Genomic DNA, 19,579 nt, shown 5'->3' on the forward strand with positions numbered 1-19,579 from the left:
ACTGAAAGAATGTTAAGTAAATTGTTAGAGGTTCAGACCATGGAGAAAGACATTTTAGATCAAGCAAAAGAGAAGGTCTCTCGAGCTACTCAGACAGAGGAAGAAAATTTAAAGGAAAAGGGGCTATTAGGAAAAAGGCTACAACAGGAGGCTGCTACTAATTCCGTTCTATCACCAGAGGGCGTAATTCAACCAACAGCTTCACCTATGGAGACAGCTGAGTGGCCCTCAAATCCTGTAGTTGATAAATGGGATCCTGAGACAGGACCTCAAAGATTAGCATGCCCTATACTTGAGCAGACAGGAGGGCAGTGAATTCACCGTGCTTTAGATTTCAAAACAGTGAAGCAGTTAAAGGAGGCTGTAACAACCTATGGTCCCCAAGCACCCTTCACAGTAAGCATGGTCGAATCCATTACCAACTTGGACATGATGCCAGCAGATTGGGCTAGCATGTGTAAATCTGTGCTAAATGGAGGACAATATTTGTTATGGAAGGTTGCCAATGAGGAATTTTGCACGGAGACAGCTAGGCGAAATGCAGCAGCCGGTTACCCTCAAAGAAATCTAGATATGTTGTTAGGAAAAGGACCTTATGAGGGTCAACGGCAACAAATTGAATATGATCCTGCTATATATGCACAAATTGCTGCAGACGCAGTTAGGGCATGGAAGACTTTACAAGGACATGGAGATTTACAAGGTCAGCTATCTAAGGTAATACAGAGAACTAATGAACCTTACGCTGAATTTGTAGATAGGCTTATTCAAACAGCTTCCAGAATTTTTTGGGATACAGAACAGGCAATGCCATTAATAAAACAACTGGCTTATGACCAAGCAAATCGTTGCTGCAGAGAGGTCATTAGACCATGGAGATATGAAGATTTAAACACATATATTAAGTTATGTAGAGACATTAATGAACAAGGGCAAGTCTTGGCAGCTGCAGTACAACAGGCTTTAGATGCCAGGCCAAAAACATGCTACAATTGTGAACAAACAGGATATTTTAAAAGGAGTTGCCCCATAGGAGGAGGGTTTAACAAAGCTAGGTATCAAAGGAATAGAATACCGGGTATTTGCCCACGATGCCGTAGAGGGAGACATTGGGCTAATGAATGCCGTTCTCAAACCACCATAGAGGGTACTCCCTTATCAAAAAACGGACAAGGACCAGGTATTTACCCACGATATCGTGGAGAAAGGAATCAGGCTCCATTGCCAAAAAGTGGACTGGGGGGCCCAATGCTCTGGGGCCCACAACCACAAATATACGGGGCAGTGGAGGAACCCAGCAACACCATCAGGGTAGTGCTCAGGACACACTGTCCATTAAATCCCTCATCAGACAAACCAGAGGGAGCGCAGGGTTGGACATCTGCGCCTCTGCCAGAGCAGTACTAACTCCAGAGATGGGAGTTCAAATCATTCCCACAGGAGTAAAAGGACCTCTTCCCCAAGGAACAGTAGGCTTATTATTGGGATGCAGTTCTTCTACACTAAAAGGACTTATGATAAGTCCTGGGGTAATTGATCCCGATTATGTAGGTGAAATAAAAACTATAGCTAGTTCTCCAAGAGGTATATCAGTAATTTCACCAGGAGATAGACTAGCACAGTTATTAATAATACCCAGCCTGCATAATAAATTTTCCTGTCGTAGTGTAGAAAGAGATTCCAGGGGATTCGGCTCCACAGGTGTAGATTGGGCTATGCTGTCTTTAAATTTAGATTCTCGCCCAATGCTAAAACTAAATATTCAAGGATATGAATTTAATGGCCTACTGGACACAGGTGCTGACCTTAGCATCATATCTCGTCAAGAATGGCCAAAACATTGGCCATTACAACAAGCCACTCAAACGATTCGAGGCCTAGGAGTGGCGACTAATCCCCATAGAAGTGCAATGGTATTAGATTGGAAGGATCCTGAAGGATGTGAAGGAACTATACAGCCATATGTATTGGATCATCTTCCCGTAAATTTATGGGGACGAGATGTCCTAGATCAATTAGGTTTGACATTAACAAATAACATCAATCCTAATGCACCCACTACTAGGGCTAGACAAGGTTTTAGGAAAGAAAAAAGATTAGGAGAACAAGAACAAGGTATAGCAGCACCAATTCAAATAGATCAAGGAATAAATAGACATGGATTGGGTTTTCAGAAAGGGCCACTGAGACAATCAAAATTACTTGGAAATCAGAAAGACCGGTGTGGGTTCCTCAGTGGCCCCTGACTAAAGAAAAGATACAAGTAGCCCATGATCTGGTCAAACAACAATTAGCAGAAGGACATATACAACCTTCCGTATCTCCCCATAATACTTCCATTTTTGTCATCAAAAAGAAATCTGGTAAATGGAGATTATTGCAAGATTTAAGAGCCATTAATAATGAGATGGTTATTATGGGACCTGCTCAATCAGGGATTCCTCAGTTGTCTGCTTTGCCAAAAACCTGGCATGTTTTAGCTATAGATATTAAAGATTGTTTTTTTTCAATTCCAATTCATCCCGAGGATAGTCCACGTTTTGCATTTACTATCCCTGCACTAAATCATGAAGGTCCTGATCAGAGATATGAATGGAAAGTACTCCCTCAAGGGATAGCTAACAGTCCAACTATGTGTCAAATCTATGTTAACAAAGCAATCCAGCCACTTAGAAATCAAAATCCTGAACTACAAATATTTCACTATATGGATGATGTATTATTAGCACATAAAGATAAAAACACATTGCTGGAATGTTATGCCACACTTACAAACTTATTAAAAAATTATAATCTAGACATAGCAATAGATAAAGTACAATTAAATTTTCCAATTAATTATTTAGGAGTTCTATTATCCTCAACCATGGTCCGTCCACCAAAAATTCAAATACGAGTAGATCAACTCAAATCACTTAACGACTTTCAAAAGTTATTGGGAGACATAAACTGGATAAGGCCTTATCTAGGCATACCAACAGGAGAGTTGGGACCTTTATTTGATATTCTAAAAGGTCCATCAGATCCAAATTCACCCCGCATGTTAACTCCTAAAGCAAGAAGGGCATTAAAAATTCTTGAAACATATATGGAAAATATGCATTTGCATAGAATTGATATAAGTTTGCCTTTATTATTTATTGTACTACCAACAAAAAATATTCCTACAGGAGTATTTTGGCAAGAAGGTCCATTATTATGGATACATTTATCTTATTCTCCTAATACTATTCTTACTAGGTATCCTGAGGGTGTAGGACAATTAATACTCAAAGGAATAAAATCAGTGAAGGGAGTGTTTGGAATTTCTCCCAATAAAATTATTACTCCATATACTATGGATCAAATTGATGAGTTGGCTAATGAGTTAAATACTTGGGCAATAATCATGTGTAAATCTAATGTTTCATTTGATAATCACTTACCATCTAATCCTTTGTTATCTTTTTGGTCTAAGCATCCTGTAGTTTTTCCAAAAATAACAAGAAAAACCCCTATCATGAATGCTCCAAATATATTCACTGATGGGTCAAATAATGGTACAGCAGCACTAGTTACACCTGATCAAACTTTTACATTTTTAGTACCCAAACAATCAGCTCAAAAGGTAGAGCTTAATGCAGTATTACAAGCTTTTGTGATGTTTAAAGATTCTGTATTTAATTTATTTTCTGATAGTCAGTATATAGTTAATGCTATAGTATCCCTTGAAGATGCTGGTAGGATTTCTCCTTCCTCTACTGTTTTCCACTATACAAAGTCTAATCTGGGACAGAAAAGATCCATTCTTTATAGGACATATCAGGGCACATACAGGATTGCCTGGAGCCCTGGGCAATGATTTAGCAGATAAAACTACACATGACATACATATTTTCTCTACACTAGAAGAAGCTACAAATTTTCATAAAAAATTCCATGTCAATGCTAATACTTTACAAAAGCGTTTTAAAACAACTAAGGAACAAGCCAGACATATAATAAAAACAATGTCAAAATTATGTGACCTTTTTACCACAAGTTAATCTTGGAGTCAATCCTAGAGGACTGATACCTAACCATATTTGGCAGATGGATGTCACACACTTGCCATAATTTGGAAAATTAAAATATTTGCACGTTACAGTTGATACTTATTCCGGATTTTTGATGGGCTCCCTTCATGCCGGAGAAAAAACTAAAGATGTTATAGCTCATTGCTTATAAAATTTTGCCACTGTGGGCGTTCCTAAACAGTTAAAAACAGATAATGGTCCTGGTTATACTTCTACCTCTTTTAAACAATTTTGCTTATCATTTGGCATTACTCATATAACAGGAATCCCATACAATCCACAGGGACAAGGCATAGTTGAAAGAGCTAATCAAACTATTAAAATGTACTTATTAAAGCAAAAAGAGGGAATTGGATAGGGGTATATATCCCCCAAAGATAAACTTAAAATAACCCTTTTTACTCTAAACTTTTTAAATTTGGATTCATCAGGGCTTAGTGCTGCGGAAAGGCATATGTATCCAAAAAATGTACATAAACCTAAGGTACTTTGGAAAGATATTCTAACAGGACAATAGAACGGTCCTGACCCAGTGATTGTCAGGAGTCAGGGTTCTGTTTGTGTGTTTCCACAGGGAAAACAGCAACCGATTTGGATTCCAGAGAGACTAACCAAAGCAATTTCTACAGACCAAAAAGAAGACGATTTGACTCAAATCCATAACAGCTGATATCCAGAGCTCCAGCTTGGCTATTCTTACATCTGCGACAGTGATTAACTAGGATGCTTTTTTCAATATCTATTTTATTATTGCCTTTTCCCACATCATAAAGTTCTATTTTATTTTTGAGCTCATACAGACCTAGGTTAATGTTTTTCTGATCAGTTTTATTTTTTGACTGTGGAGTTTTTAAACATTGCAATGGAGATTTCACCTAGGTAAAGCTACAAGGCCTTTACTATTGTCTTATGTGTTGTATGTTATGTGTGCACACTTCTGTTTTGTGTTGTATGTCTGTATGTGCGTATGTCCATATTTTATATATGAGGAGCGCTCATGAAAAAATGGATCTGAATTTTTTTTATTCACGTGATTTAAATGGTTTAATTTAAATTAGGTAAATAGCTGTTAAGGATTGTTTTTAAAGGAGGTTAACAGATCTGTTTGTTTACTTTCACCTTTCCTTTTCATTATATTTAATAATTCTGTTCAGGATAATGTCTCTTTAGCATCATTGCCAGAATTCCTATCTTCATCCCAGTGCCGGTGAAGAAAAAGATAAAACCAAACTACAGCTTCTATGATAGCTATCACAGTAAACTGTATAAACTGATGCATCAATGAATATAACTCAACAAGTAATGCTCAATCAAGGAGTCGATTTACTTTGGGAGGAAATGGACATATTGATAGTCTCCTCCGCTTTGAACTGCTTGCAGAACTTGCCTGGACTATGTATCACTTGTATGCATTGTGAACTATCGTTTGGTGCAGTGAATTGTGGTAGTGCTGGCATATCTTTGCTGATGGTGTCACCAGTGATGCAATTTTTCCAAAGGAGCCGTCAACTGGCTTGGTGTCGTGGCATTTCTGTATCCTCCTCCCTTCTGCTAGTGATGGTCTAAAATTTGGGGGTCAACAGAGGTGAGGCAAGGAACCTCACCCCCCACTAGTGCATAGGCATATCCACAAGTATGGCTGTATGCTGGACCGGTAGTCAGTGACGGGTATGATCCAATTGCAGTGGTATCAACCTAAGACACGAGGCTGACGCCTAGAGGTCAGTTCATCCGAAGACGGGTAAGAACCATGTGTTGAATTGGACAACCTAACAGGCACGGTCCCTAAGCCACATTGCTTGTTGTTTAATTAATCAGAAGGGGGGAGATGCTGAGAGCCATTGCCAAGTAGGAATGACACATGGAAATTTCTTTGTCAGCCTACCCAATGTTGCTTAGTGGAAGGACTCTCCATATTGACCCAGGTCATTTGCAGTGTCATTGCATGTAAGGTGACCTTGCTCAAGGACCAGGGCGGATCGGGTTTAGGGGGGATCAGGGTTTAGGGCTCTCCTTGGGTTTAGGGCGGTTCCAGGTTTAAGGTGTACCCTGCTGGGAATAGGGCGTATCCTGCTGCCTCAGGCTCGCCCGCTCCTTGAGTTCCCGTTGAGTTCTCATGGGATAAAAAGAGTATTTGGGATTCAGAGTGTGGATTTGGCCCAGAACGTGTGTGTAAAGTGCCAGTGACAGTTCGAGAATAAAGAGTTGCTGTTTGAATCTACAAGGTGTGTGGTGGCTCGTGATTTTGTGCCCAGCCAGACTGCGGCAAAAAACAATAATACAGAATGAATGAAATTTCAGAATGAAATTTAAACTATATCATTCTTTCTTGACTTACTCTTGCTCCTCTAAAGGAAATCACTATGAATAGCTTGGAGGTTCCAGGTTTAAGGCGGACCCTGCTGGGAATAGGACGTATCTTGCTGCCTCAGGTGCCCACCCGCTCCTTGAGTTCCTGTTGAGTTCTCGTGGGATTCAGAGAGTATTTTGGGATGCAGAGACGAGTGGAGGTGGATTTTCCCCAGAACGTGTGTGTAGAGTGCCGGTGAGAGGTCGGGAATAAATACTTGCTGTTTGAATCTATAAGGCTGTGAGTGCCTCGTGATTTTGTGCCCAGCCAGACTGCGGCAGTTCCCAGGGAGCGTGTGTGGAGTGTGCTGACAGAGTTCAGAAATAAAGTTTGTTCCTGCTTCAGTGGCTCGTGATTTGTGCCCAGCCAGACTGCGGCAGCTGGGGATGTGTGTATCGCTGGTTAAGTGCCCCTGAGTACAATCCCCAGTACCAAAAGAAAACAAAATAAAGGTCAAAGGAGTTAATTATTATTTTTCGTCATGGCTGTTTATTCCTTTTATAAGTGTCTTTCATGTGGATTTCATTTTCATTTTCTGAATTTTCAAATCCAAATTTGCCAATATTTTAGGGAAAAAATCATTTAAATAATTTTTGAATTTCAAATTTATTTTATAAATTTAATTTTCAATTAATCTGGTATAATTCCTCTATCATTTTCCTTCCAACCATGTCTGTGTTCCCATTAATTCACCCTGTGAGATGGGTCAAGTCTCTTTGTTAGTGTCAGGTGGAGCATCTTGTACATGAGAACACTTAGACACGGGCTCACTGACCCCTGGGGCTCATTCTAACACACAGCAGGGAGAAGGGTCTTCTAATGAGGAGGAAGGAACTGGAGGCTGTGGATTAGCCACCTGGACTAAAGCTTATATTTCATGTTGGGATTTGGGGAAGGGGAAGGTCACAGCACAGATTTTTTGAATTATCAGATTAGCATATTAAAAAACTGTGATTAATATGTGAAGTCTCTAATGGAAAAAGAGGACAACATGCAAAAACACAAGGGATATAAATGGAGAGGTGTCAAGTCTAAGAAAGATCCAAAAGGAATTGCTAGAAATAAAAACCAATATGACAAAAATGTCTTTGACAGGTGTTATGAGCCATCCATGGGCTGAGTGTGTGAGCTATGCGCATTTCAGCAGTATGAGGGGACTGGTCTGACACTGCTGCCTGACTGGGCTGTGCGATGTATGTGTGCCTTTCCTCTCGCTCTGCCCCTGAGATGGGCATAACTTGCCAAGATGTCAATCAACCTGCTGACCACAAGACAACACCAAGCAAGACTCCACCCTTCGAAACCCAATCCCTTGCCTTATTTGGATGGAACTTTCTATTGAATGTGTTTTCCCCCCAAAATAGAGGGGTTCCAGGTGTGCTTGCTCTCTTGCTTGCGTCTCTTGCCCCCCTACCCCTCTTTCCAGCATGGGAGTTGATCTTTGAGGTCGCAGAGCTGTCCCTGATCCCAGCAATTGAGAAAAAGGTATTTTCATGTTTGTGTGGTTTCTTTGACGTTTTCTTAGTTACTAATACAGCCAGATCCTTGAACCTGGCCCATCTCGTCAGCCTGGCTAGCTGGCAACAGATAAGCTTATCAATAGACTAGATGGTGGGGAGCAAAGAACCAGTGAGCCTGACCATATATATCAACAGAAAGGTCCACAGAAACTTCCCAAACTGAAAATTAAAGAGAAAAAAATGGGCAGGGGGACCTACCTAGCTAAGACCTACAGAACAATTTCTAAAGGTATAAATATGCATAATGAGAATAGTACATGGAGAAGAAAGGAACAGAAGCAGTATCTGAAGTAATGATAACTGAAATTTTTCCAAAAGTATATTGCTAATGGCTACAATAATTCAGAATGACTGTCCCCTATCCAAAATGCTTGGGATGGATGACTCAAGATGGTGGATTAGAGGAAGGCTTCATTCCCAGCTGCTCTGTGGCTCAGGGTTCAGGCAGCAGTAGTACTGCTTCTCCATGAGGTGGGTGAAAGAGGAATTTAACTAACATTCAATAGTGAATAGTTAGAACCTCTTAAGAGACTAGAAATCTGGGTACATTAAACGCAAGAAGAAAGACTACATTGGAGCCAAGCCATTTGTGGCAGTGGGAGCTGTTCTGGTTCACCCTGGGGGTGGGGGATGTTTGGCACACAAAAAAAAAACACAACAGACAGATTTGGTATAGAAAAACCTAAGATCAGAAAAGCAGACTGAACTTGGTTGGTCCAGAGGGTACACTGCAAAACAGTGTTTTTAAAGTGCTCCCTGGTTCTCTGGTACTCAACTGGGCACAGAGAGCTGAGGTGGAGCCAACTTGAGATGGCTATGCTGCAGGTACTGCTACAAAGCTGGGAAATCATAGCAGACACTGCCCTGTCTCAGCCAGCACTCATTGTGTGGCCTAGATTCTGCCTACCAAAATGTGAGTGAAACGAGCACAGAAAAGATTGTACCCAGGGAGATTCAAGTCAGAAAAACAAAGGGGACCCCAATTCACTTCTCCTTTGAGTCTGGAGTTCACATGACCAATTGAAGTTGGTTGGGACTCTGAACAGGTGGGTGTGAATACACCTAGGGACTAGGCCTGGGAAGGCTGTGTTCCTGGCAGCAGAGTGTGTGGAGGATTGGCTCCCCTGCTCCTTGAGCAGAATTCTTGGGGGCTTCTGAGATCCAGGCCCCCAACAGAGATAAGCACCTACCTGGTCTTGATCTTATCTTTTAAGCAGAGACCCCCCCCCCAAAAAAAAAAAAAACCAGCATTGGGAACTCCTCCCACAGAACTCTTCATCAGCCCCACCCACTCCATCCCACCTTATACTGGTAAGTAGAGAAGTTGAGGGGTTGTGGCTCTGTGGTATAGAATTCACCTAGCATGCATGAGGCACTGGGTTTGATCCTCAGCATCACATAAAAATGAAATGAAGATTAAAAAAAAGAAGAAGAAGGGGATAACAACCTCAGTCATTGCTCTCTTTCTCTCAATATATAGCCCGAAAAGAAATGGGAAAGACAGTTGGGCACAGGCAGTGAACGTTCATTTTCACCCACTATTTTGACCATCTCAGTGGAGACGATTTCTTCATTTTTCATTAAGAATCTTTTTCTTCTTTGTGTGTGTGTGTGTGTGTGTGTGTGTGTGTGTTGGTGTTCTTGCTGTGCTGATTGGTTCATAGACATGTATATATATATATATATATATATATATATATATATATGTTTTTTTTTTCTCATTATAGCACTTTTAAAATGTTATTTTTCCTTGCCTTATATCTTTTGAGGGTTAGGGTTTGAGGTTTGTTTATTTTTGTTTTGTTTTCATTTGTTTCACTTTTTTCTATTTTTCTCTTTTCTTCTGCCACTAATAGCCAAATTCTCTTGTTTTCTCTATTTTGCTCCTTTTACTTTGTTTTTCCTATTTTTCCTCCTTACTTTTAACCATCACCTACTATATATCTTCTGCATTGTCTGTTAACTTTTGAAATTGTAAACTCTTTTCTACCTTCCTATCACATTTTCTTTTCTCTTAATGAACTGTATTTTTATCATCTTTTAGAATTAATTAGTTTACATAACTCCTGCCCCCACCACTCATGCTATTTCAATTATTACTGCTGTGGATGACACAGTTGACACCTGTAGTTTGCTTCTATGCCAGATCTAGTTCATGGTTACTTATGGTTTTTGCTTTGGCAATCTCTGACTACAACATTCCTATTTTTTGTGGTAATTAACACTATAGATGAAATAGGAGGAAGCTGGCAATTATTTTAATGCTGTGTGTTGTTTGCATTGGTTGTTGCTATTGTTTGTTTCCCCCTATTCTGTGAGGTGCTAGGAAACAACTGGGACACTACAAGTTCAGAGGGTGGAAACTGCTATTCAGCCAAAAGACAGCACATCTTGCTCCACTCACAAATTAACAACTCTCAAACTTAAGCAATACTTTAATACAAACAATAGAAAAGACAAAAACCCAAACTAATTCCATAAGTAGAAATTGCTAGGAATGGGCCTTCAGGTCCCACTCATGTATATTCACTGTTATAGCAAAAACAGAGAGCATCAACACAAAGGCTGTGGATACCATACCTACAAAAGAATCTCAACATAGATCACTCTAGAACACTTTGGTAACTGAAGGCCGTACCCTTAAGAGGCCTACACAGTGGAACAGAAATACATTCTAATAGATGCATAAAACCCAACACAGGAATACAAGAAACATGAATAGACAAGATAACATGACACCTCCTAAAGTTCATAATTTACCAGTAAATTACCCCCAAATAAGTGGATGAAATACCAGATAAAGAATTCAAAAGAATGATTATAAAAATTATAAAAATGATTAACAAATTCCAAGAAAACAGAAAAACAATTGAATGAATTAAGGAATTCAGAACAGGACATGAATGAAAAATTTAATAAGGAAATAGAGATATTGAAAAATAAATCTTGGAAATGAAACACAATAAATCAAATACAGGGTTCAATTTAAAGTCTCTCTAATAGAGTAGAAAATGCTGAAGACAGAATCTTACAGCTTGGAGACAAAGTGGCCAGCCAAGAACATTCAGACAGGATTAAAGAAAAGAAAATAAGTAACCATGATCAGAATATACAAGAACTCTGGGACATTAAGAGACTAAATTTAAGAATCATTAAAACTGAGGAGGGTTGTGAGATGCAGGCTAATGGACTGGACAATGTGTATTCAGAGAAAGGATAACAGAAAAATTTCCAAACCTTCAGAATGAAATGGACATCCAGATACAGGAATTATTCAGAACCCCAAATAGACAAGATCAAAAACGAAACTCTCCATGACATATGCCTAACATACAGAATAAAGATAGAATTTTAAAAGCCTCAGAAAACATCAGATCATATTTAGAGATAAGCTAATCAATATCATTGTTTCTCAGCACAAACTCTAAATGCCAAGAGGGCTTGGAATGATCTGCTTCAAGTCCTAAAAGAAAATAATTGTCAATCAAGATTGCTATATCAAGCAAAGCTATCCTTTAAAATTGAAAAGAAAATAAAAACCTTCCAAGATAAGTAGAAAGTAAAAGAATTCACGACTACTAAGCCAGCACTATAGAACTTACTTAGAGAAATACTTCACATAGAAGAAATAAAAAACTAAGATAACTCATACAGGTAAAGAGAACAATACATAGAGAAGAGATAACAATAATAAATATTTATGCCCCAAATATGGGGTGTAACAAATTACATAAAAGAGACACTACTTAAACTGAATCCTCAGATAGTCCCCAGTACAATAATACTGGGTGATTTGAGGATACCTCTATCATCATTAAGATAGGTCATCCAGACACAAAGAGTCAATAAAGACTCTTTGGACCTGAAAAAAATATTATCAATCAAACAGACTAAAAAGACATGTATAGAATATTTCATCTAACATCAGATGAATCCACTTTCTTCTCAGCAGCTCATGGAAGCTTCTCCAACAGAGACCATATTATATAGTCCACAAAGCAACTTTTAGCAAACAAAGAAAAGTGATTTCTTGCATCTTATCAGATTATAATGAAGTAAAATTAGAAATCAACACAATAAAATCCTACAGAAACTACACAACCAAATGGAGATGCAACAATACACTTCTGCATGATGAGTGGATGATAAAAGAAATCAGAGAGAAATTTAAAAATTCTTAAGACTCAAATGAAAATATTGATACAACATACCAGAACCTCTGGAATACTATGAAGGAAACTCTAAGAGACAAGTTTATAGCTATGAGTGCTTACATAAGAAAATCAGATGTATACTAAAAAGACAACTTAATGATGCATCTCAAGGCCCTAGAAAAAGAAGAACAAACCAATTTCAAAATTAGTAGAAGGAAGATTTTTTTTTAAATAATTAAGAACAGAGCTGAAATCAATGAAATAGAGAATAAAAAAATATATAAAGGATCAATGAAATGGTTCTTTGTAAAGATAGACAAGATTGATAAGTCCTAGCCAAACTAATCAAAAGAAAAAGAGAGAAGACCCAAATTAATAAATTTAGAGAAATAAAAGGAGAAATCACTACAGGCATCACAGAAATCCAGTGGATCAGTAGGGACCAATCTGAAAACTTAACTCCAATAAATTGGAAAATATAGAAGAAACAGATACATTTCTAGACAAATATGATCTACCAAAATTCAATCAAGAAGACATACAAAAGCTAAACAGACCAATAATTTGTGATGACATAGAAGCAGTAATAAAGTCTTACAATAAAGAAAAGCCCAGGACCAGATGGATTCTCAACTAAATTTACCAGACGCTTAAAGAAGAATTAATGTAACATTCCTCAAGCTATTCCATGATATAGAAAGGGATGGAACACATCCAAGTTCATTTTTTGAAGTCAGTATCAAACACCAAAACCAGAGAACACAGCAAGGAAGGACAACTCTAGTCCAATATCCTGATGAACTCAAATGCAAAAATTCTTTTCTTTAAACCAATGTATAAACTTTACCTGATCTTGAACAAATATAGAGACCACAATTGGGGATACTTGACCACTGACTAATTTTTTCAATGTATTAAGGACATTGATGATTTATATAGAGATGCTTAGGATTGAACTCAGGGCCTTGGATACACATATGTGTTCTATCACTGACCTATCAGATATGAAAATTCTTAATTAAATGTTAGCAGTATACAAATTCAAAATACCAATGATATTCTTCAAAGAACTACAAAAAACAGTCCTAAAATTCATTTGGAAGAATAAGAGCCCAGAATAGCCAAAGCAATTCTAAGCCAAACCCATCCTCTTCCAAAATGTTTGAAGCATCAAAAAACCTGACTTCAAATTATACTACAGAACTATAGTATTAAAAACTGTATGGTATTAGCATAAAAACAGACACATAGACCAGTGTACAGAAGATAGAAACACAAACTCACAAAGATATAGTCATCTGATCCTTGAGAAAGGTGCCAAAAACATACATTGGAGAAAAAGACCGCCTTTTTAACAAATGGTGCTGGGAAAACTGGTTATCCATATGTAGAAAAATGACACTAGACCCTTGTCTCTCACAAAAATCAACTCAAAATGGATCAAAGACCTAGGAAACAGATCAGAAAATATGCAATTCCTAGAAAAAAATGTAGACCCAACACTCCAACACATAGGCACAGGCAATGACTTTCTCAATGGGACCTCTAAAGTTCAGGACAAATTGCCAACAATTCATAAATGGGATGGTATCAAATTAAAAAGCTTCCACACAGCAAAGAAAACAATTAGGAATATGAAAAGTAAACTCACAGAATGGAAGAAAACCTTTGCTAACTACTCTTCTGACAGAGGATTATACCCAGAATATAAAAAGAACTAAAAAACAAACACACACCAAACCCCCAAATTTTCCAATTAATAAATGGGCATGTGAATTAAACAGACACTGCTCAAAGAAGAAATACAAACAGCTAAAAAGAAATATGAAAAAAAATGTTCAAATCCTTTCCAGCATTTATTATTGTTTGTATTCTCAATGGCTTCCATTCTAATTAGAGTTACATGAAATCTCAGTATAATTTTGATTTATATTTCCATAATTACTAATGATGTTGGACATTTTTACACTATTGTTGGGATTGTAAATCAGTACAACAAATATGGAAATAAACAGGATCCTCAAAAGACTAGGCATGGAACTACCATATAATGTGTCTATACCACTCCTCAGTATTTATTCTAAAGAATTAAAGTTATCATACTATAGTGATACATGCATATTTCTGACAGCACAACAGCTAAATTATGGACCATTCTACATGTCCATCAACAGATGAATGAATAAAGAAAATGTGGCATTTACATACAATTGAGTTCTATTCAGCCATAAAGAAAAATGAAATTATGTCATTTGCAAAATAAGCCAAACTCAGAAGGTCAAGGGTCGTATGTTTTCTCTCATATGTGGAAGCTAGAGGGGAAAACAAAGGTCAGGGAGCAGAGATATCATGAAATCAAAGGGAGATCAGTAAAGGACCAGGAGTTGGGAAGGGGGGAGGGAGAGGAGAACTACTGGGGAGTGAGGTTGGCCAAATAATATTGTACTATTGTATGCATGTATGAATATGTAAAAACAAATCCCATCACTATGTATAACCATTATGTACCAATAAAATAATGTGGAAAGAGAAAAAATGCTTGGGACTAAAAGTATTATAAATTTGGGGTTATTTTTAAATTTTAGAATATTCACATAGATGTAATAAGATATCTTGGGTATTGGGTCCAGATTAAAATATAAAATTTTTTTCATATACACCTTATACACAGATGGAAGGTAATTTTATACTATATATGCACACACACATGCATGTATATATGTACACACACATATATGTGTGTGTACACACACACACACACACACTCTCTCTCTCTCTCTCTCTTTTTTAAAATAGTGCTGGGGATTGAACCCAGGACCTTTAACATGCTAGGCAAGTGATTCTACCACTGAGTTACACCCCTGGCCCCTACATGGTATTTTTAGTGCACCTGCGTTTTGACTACAACCTTTAGCAGGAGGTCAAGCGTGGAATTTTCAATATATGTCATATCAACCCTCAAAGTTTTACATTTTGGAATGTTTCATATTTTCATATTAGAGATGTTCAACCTGTTGTGAGAAATGAAGAGAAAATCTCTCTTTAAAAAATTAAGACTTCCAGCTGGGCACAGTGGCACACACCTTTAATCCCAGTGACAAGGCCAAGGCAGGAAGATTATAAATTCAAGGCCAGCCTCAGCAATTTAGGGAGGTCCTGAAGGGTTATGAAAAATTAATATTCCTATAAAACAGTCCTGGGGGCAAAACGGAAAGACAGTGTGGCTTGGAAGGAGGGAGGGAAATTAGCCAAATATTAAACCTCGCCCAGTAAGTCCTTTCCCACTAACAATCTTCACCTCCCAGGGAAAACGCAAACTTTCATCCCTTCCTGGGTTCATCTTCAGCATCTCCACCAAAAGCAAACATTCATCCCTTCCCAGTCACAATGGCTCCTGAAAGGAAGAGGCAGATATCGAAACACGGCCCTGGACTTTTACCCTTTCCCATTGCAGATGAGTCCTGGAAGGAGAAAAGCAAATAGAAGATAAGCAGTGAAAAAAGTTCTGAGCTTTTCCCAGTGACGATGAGTTCTAGACTTCTTAAAACTTCTTTCCTGACTATCCAAACCAACATGTCTGAAGTTGCCAATGATTAAACCACTCTCATTGTAAACTATAAAACTCAGATTCCTTCTGTAACTGGCAGGCCATTTTCGTACCCAGAAAATGAGCCCCTTTTAGTACCTGATTGACTCTGCTGTGGAATAAAGGGAAGCTGCTGATCTGTTTGAGGTTTTCCATCCTGGCTATTTGTATTTTCATAATGGTGCCAAAACCGTGTTGGTTATTTTGCTTACAGATCCTATCTCAAAATAAAAAATAAAACATATGGGATGCAGTTCAGTGGTAAAGAACCCCTGGGCTCAAAAATCCATACCAAAGAGGGGAAAAATCTGATTAAGGCTTCCAGTTTCCAAACTGGCATTTATAGGAGCTTGAGAGTCCTCATTCCATTGTAACAGTAAATAAAAATCTAAACAAATGAAAATCAACAACTCTTCTTAGATCTGTAAGAGTTACTCTGGACACCATTTGACCCAGCTATCCCACTTTTTGGTTTATACCCAAAGGACTTAAAAACAGCGTACTATAGTGAGGCAGACATCAATGTTTATAGAAGCACAATTCACAATTGCTAAACTGTGGAAAAGCAACTTCAGTAGATGAATGGATAAAGAAACTGTGGTACATATACACAATGGAATATTACTCAGCATTAAAAGAGAATAAAATTATGGCATTTGCAGGTAAATGGATGGAGCTGGAAAACATCATGCTAAGCTAAGTAAGCTAATCCCCCCAAATCAAAGGCTGAATGTTCTCTCTGATAAGTGGATACTGATCCATAATGGGGGGCTAGGATAGGGATGAGTGGAGGAACTTTGGATGGGGCGAGGGGGGAAGGGGTAAGGGGGTAGGAAAGATGGTGGAATGAGACAGACATCATTACCCTAGGTAAATGTATGATTGCACAAATGGTGTGACTCTACTTCATGTACAACCAGAGAAGCAAAAAATTCTGCTCCTTTTGTGTACAATGAATCGAAGAGCTTTCTACTATCATGTATAACTGATTAGAACTAATTAAATTTTAAAGTTATTCTGGAGATCTGAGGAGAGCGTATAACAACTTCAAAGCTTCAGCAACTCAACAAGACCCTGTCTCAAAAAATAAAAAGGGGTAGGGATATGGCTCACTGGTAGAGTTCTCCTATGTTCAATCCCCAGCACCCCCTGCCACACACTCACACAAAACTGAGAACTGAGGTTGCAAGACAAACCACTGTCCCCCAAATTGAGAAGAGAGGTAGATACAGAGAACCACAGCATGGGAGAACAGAAACCCATGAGCAGAAATCTGCAAAGAACTGATACCAGAGTAGAAACACCTGACTATAACTGAAAAACTTCTGGAGCCTCAGTGTAAACAACTCTTTTGAGATTTAAAAACTCAACAGGCCCAGTCTTGGAGGTCATGCCCACATTTTTGTGAGTTTTACCTGTAGGAGCATTACCAGATTCTCACAGTAAAACATCAGAGAAAAACTATCCAGCTTAAGGCAAGAGAAAAGTCACCATTGTGGAATACCTCAGGGAATTCTGGGTTTTGTTTGTTTGTTTGCAGTCCTGGGGATTGAACCTGGGGCCCATGCCTGTTAGGCAAGCACTTTACCCTGAGCTATATCACTAGCAAGAATTCTGTCTTTAACAAGTTCTGCTTAGTACCTTGTAAAAGTCAAAGCTAAAGGGAAAAGTTAAGGTAGCTGGAGAACTGTGTTTCTTACCATTCTGAGGACACTGTACATCATATTCTGTCTTGTTAATGACTAGCTTAAAATCTTTCATTAGCAAAACATCCATCAAAGTTGAGGCTGGAATCTCATTGCCATCTGAAAGGGAAGGCATAACGCAAAAATAAGTTTTTGTTTTAGAACAACAAGAACCATTTCCCAACACACAAAAAACAACTCACTCAGGTTTTTACAATATAGTAGTGGACACATCTGCCTTTTGGATGACGCCCCTAAACTCACACTATTGTCACTGAGGGAACTTCTCCTTTGCTTCAGCTCTCATTTCATAGAACCAAAAGAAACAGGCAGGCGCTCTTCTCCCACTGTACCAGTTGGATTGGAGCCCAGGTTAATGTCCTTGGTTGAAACTGTCTCAGCAAAGTTCATGCAAAGATTCAGGGGAGGTTGGAACTCTCGGTAGGACTGGGGAGGTAGAAGAGGCAATATCTAATGGGTGTGTACAGATTCAGCTTGATCTCCTTGTGGCCACCTTGAGGTACAGCCTCCAGTTTGCTCCTGGGCAATCTTGGTCTGTTTTCCCCACACTGTTTTCCACATGCGATAAATAGACAAAACCACTGGGTGTGGTGGCTCTTGACTATATTCCCAGCTACCTGGGAAGCTGAGACAGGAGGATGGCAAATTTGAGGCCAGCCTTAGCAGTTTAGCAAGACAGCATCTCAAAATGAAAACTAAAAAGGGCTGGGGATGTGACTCAGAGCACTCCTAGGGTTGGAGGAGCTGTTAACAGCAGCAGGTGAAACCAATGAAAGATTTTCATATTCTTGAACATATATTAAAACCTTGATTTAAATCCTATTACAGTTGACTACCTACAGCTACCACATATTATCCTACTCCCTTTTCTACAGTCAATGTTGGTTCAACTTAAACAACTTAAACTTCCTCTCCAAATTTTTATTATAAAAATATTCTTAGTTCCAGGTTCAGCAGACACTTTTCCAACCACTCTCTTAGCTTTACTGCTGGTACTTACGGAAATCTGTCCTAGAATCTGGTCCTTTTTTCTGGCAAGCATCTGCATCAACTTAATAAACACTTTTATTTTAGAAATCTCTTGGTCTCAAAAGTTTTTAGTTTAGCACTAGGGACATTTCAGAAAAAAAAAATCTTGGAAATTTTTAACCTCAATGTGCTTTTGCACAGCTTCTCATATAGCCAATCTTTATTTTATTTTATTTATTTTTTAACTAAGCTTTAGTGCAACTCAGGTGTTAAGAAAGCAAATTCATTGAGCAATAAGCAGAAAACTGGTGCTGGGTAGAGACTTCTCTTTCTACCATTTTTTTCCTACAGAACAGTCCACATATACTACATTACATATAATAAAGTGCAGGAAAATGCTGGATGGATATTTTATCCTGGCCAGATGTTTGCTTGGCTGCATTCAACCACAACTATTTCAGCAACATTAATATGTGTACCAGCACAAACGCTGCTAGTAAAATCAGGACGAACCTGATTGCCTGCCTCCTATCTGACTCTCTGTGGTTCTTTTGTTCTATAAGGCAGCATGTCAAGTCTACACCTGGGTCGGTTTCTAGAATTTGGCTGTTTGGGTTCCTGTTCATCAGTTGGAGTGAGATCATTTTCATAAGAATTGCCAAATAATGCAGCCCACACAATGGGCAAAACTGTGACAGGCTCAGAACACTCTTTTCAAGCCCAAATTAAACACAAGCAAATTCCACCCACAGAGTCTCTTAAAAAAAAAAAAGTAACACACTAATTGTTTTATCTGACTTTCCAAGTGTCATTTAAAAATTTATATCTAAATTTTACATTTAAACCAGTTTCTGAAAATATTTCTATAAAAAGAAATCAACTGAATATGGTTTCTCAAATGAGTTACTACATTATCCTTTATGCAAACGTAAGACAGCACAAGATTGACAAGAAACATTTTTAAGAAGCTAATGACAGTATCAAATTTTTCATATATTCTTGGGCATTATCCACTTAAATCTCCAATAATGTGTTTTCTCTAGATCCAAAGAGCCCCCTTTTCCTCAATCTCTTAGAGAAAAGTCTTAAAGTCTCTGCTTTCAAAGGTATTCAAATTAATTTCTGGAACAAATCAGGGTAAACATGGTTCATTATTTTTACCTCTCATTTCATTCATTTAACAAATACTTATCAAGTACCTATCACCAGGTAAGCACTGCTCAGAGCCAACCCCATCTG

At 38.3% G+C, this 19,579-nt stretch overlaps 1 protein-coding gene across 1 annotated transcript in view; it reads right to left on the reverse strand.

The window, feature by feature from the left end:
- Mcub (mitochondrial calcium uniporter dominant negative subunit beta) overlaps positions 1–19,579 on the reverse strand; it is a 130,190-nt gene that overhangs the window by 7,992 nt on the left and 102,619 nt on the right. The window contains 1 exon segment of the mRNA XM_058583778.1: positions 17,366–17,470. Within this exon segment, the coding sequence (XP_058439761.1) occupies positions 17,366–17,470 (105 nt within the window).

This window comes from Marmota monax, unplaced genomic scaffold, assembly GCF_021218885.2.
Source record: "Marmota monax isolate L192 unplaced genomic scaffold, Marmota_monax_Labrador192_F-V1.1 WCK01_AAM20220418_F8-fsc00002, whole genome shotgun sequence".
Lineage (NCBI taxonomy): Eukaryota > Metazoa > Chordata > Mammalia > Rodentia > Sciuridae > Marmota > Marmota monax.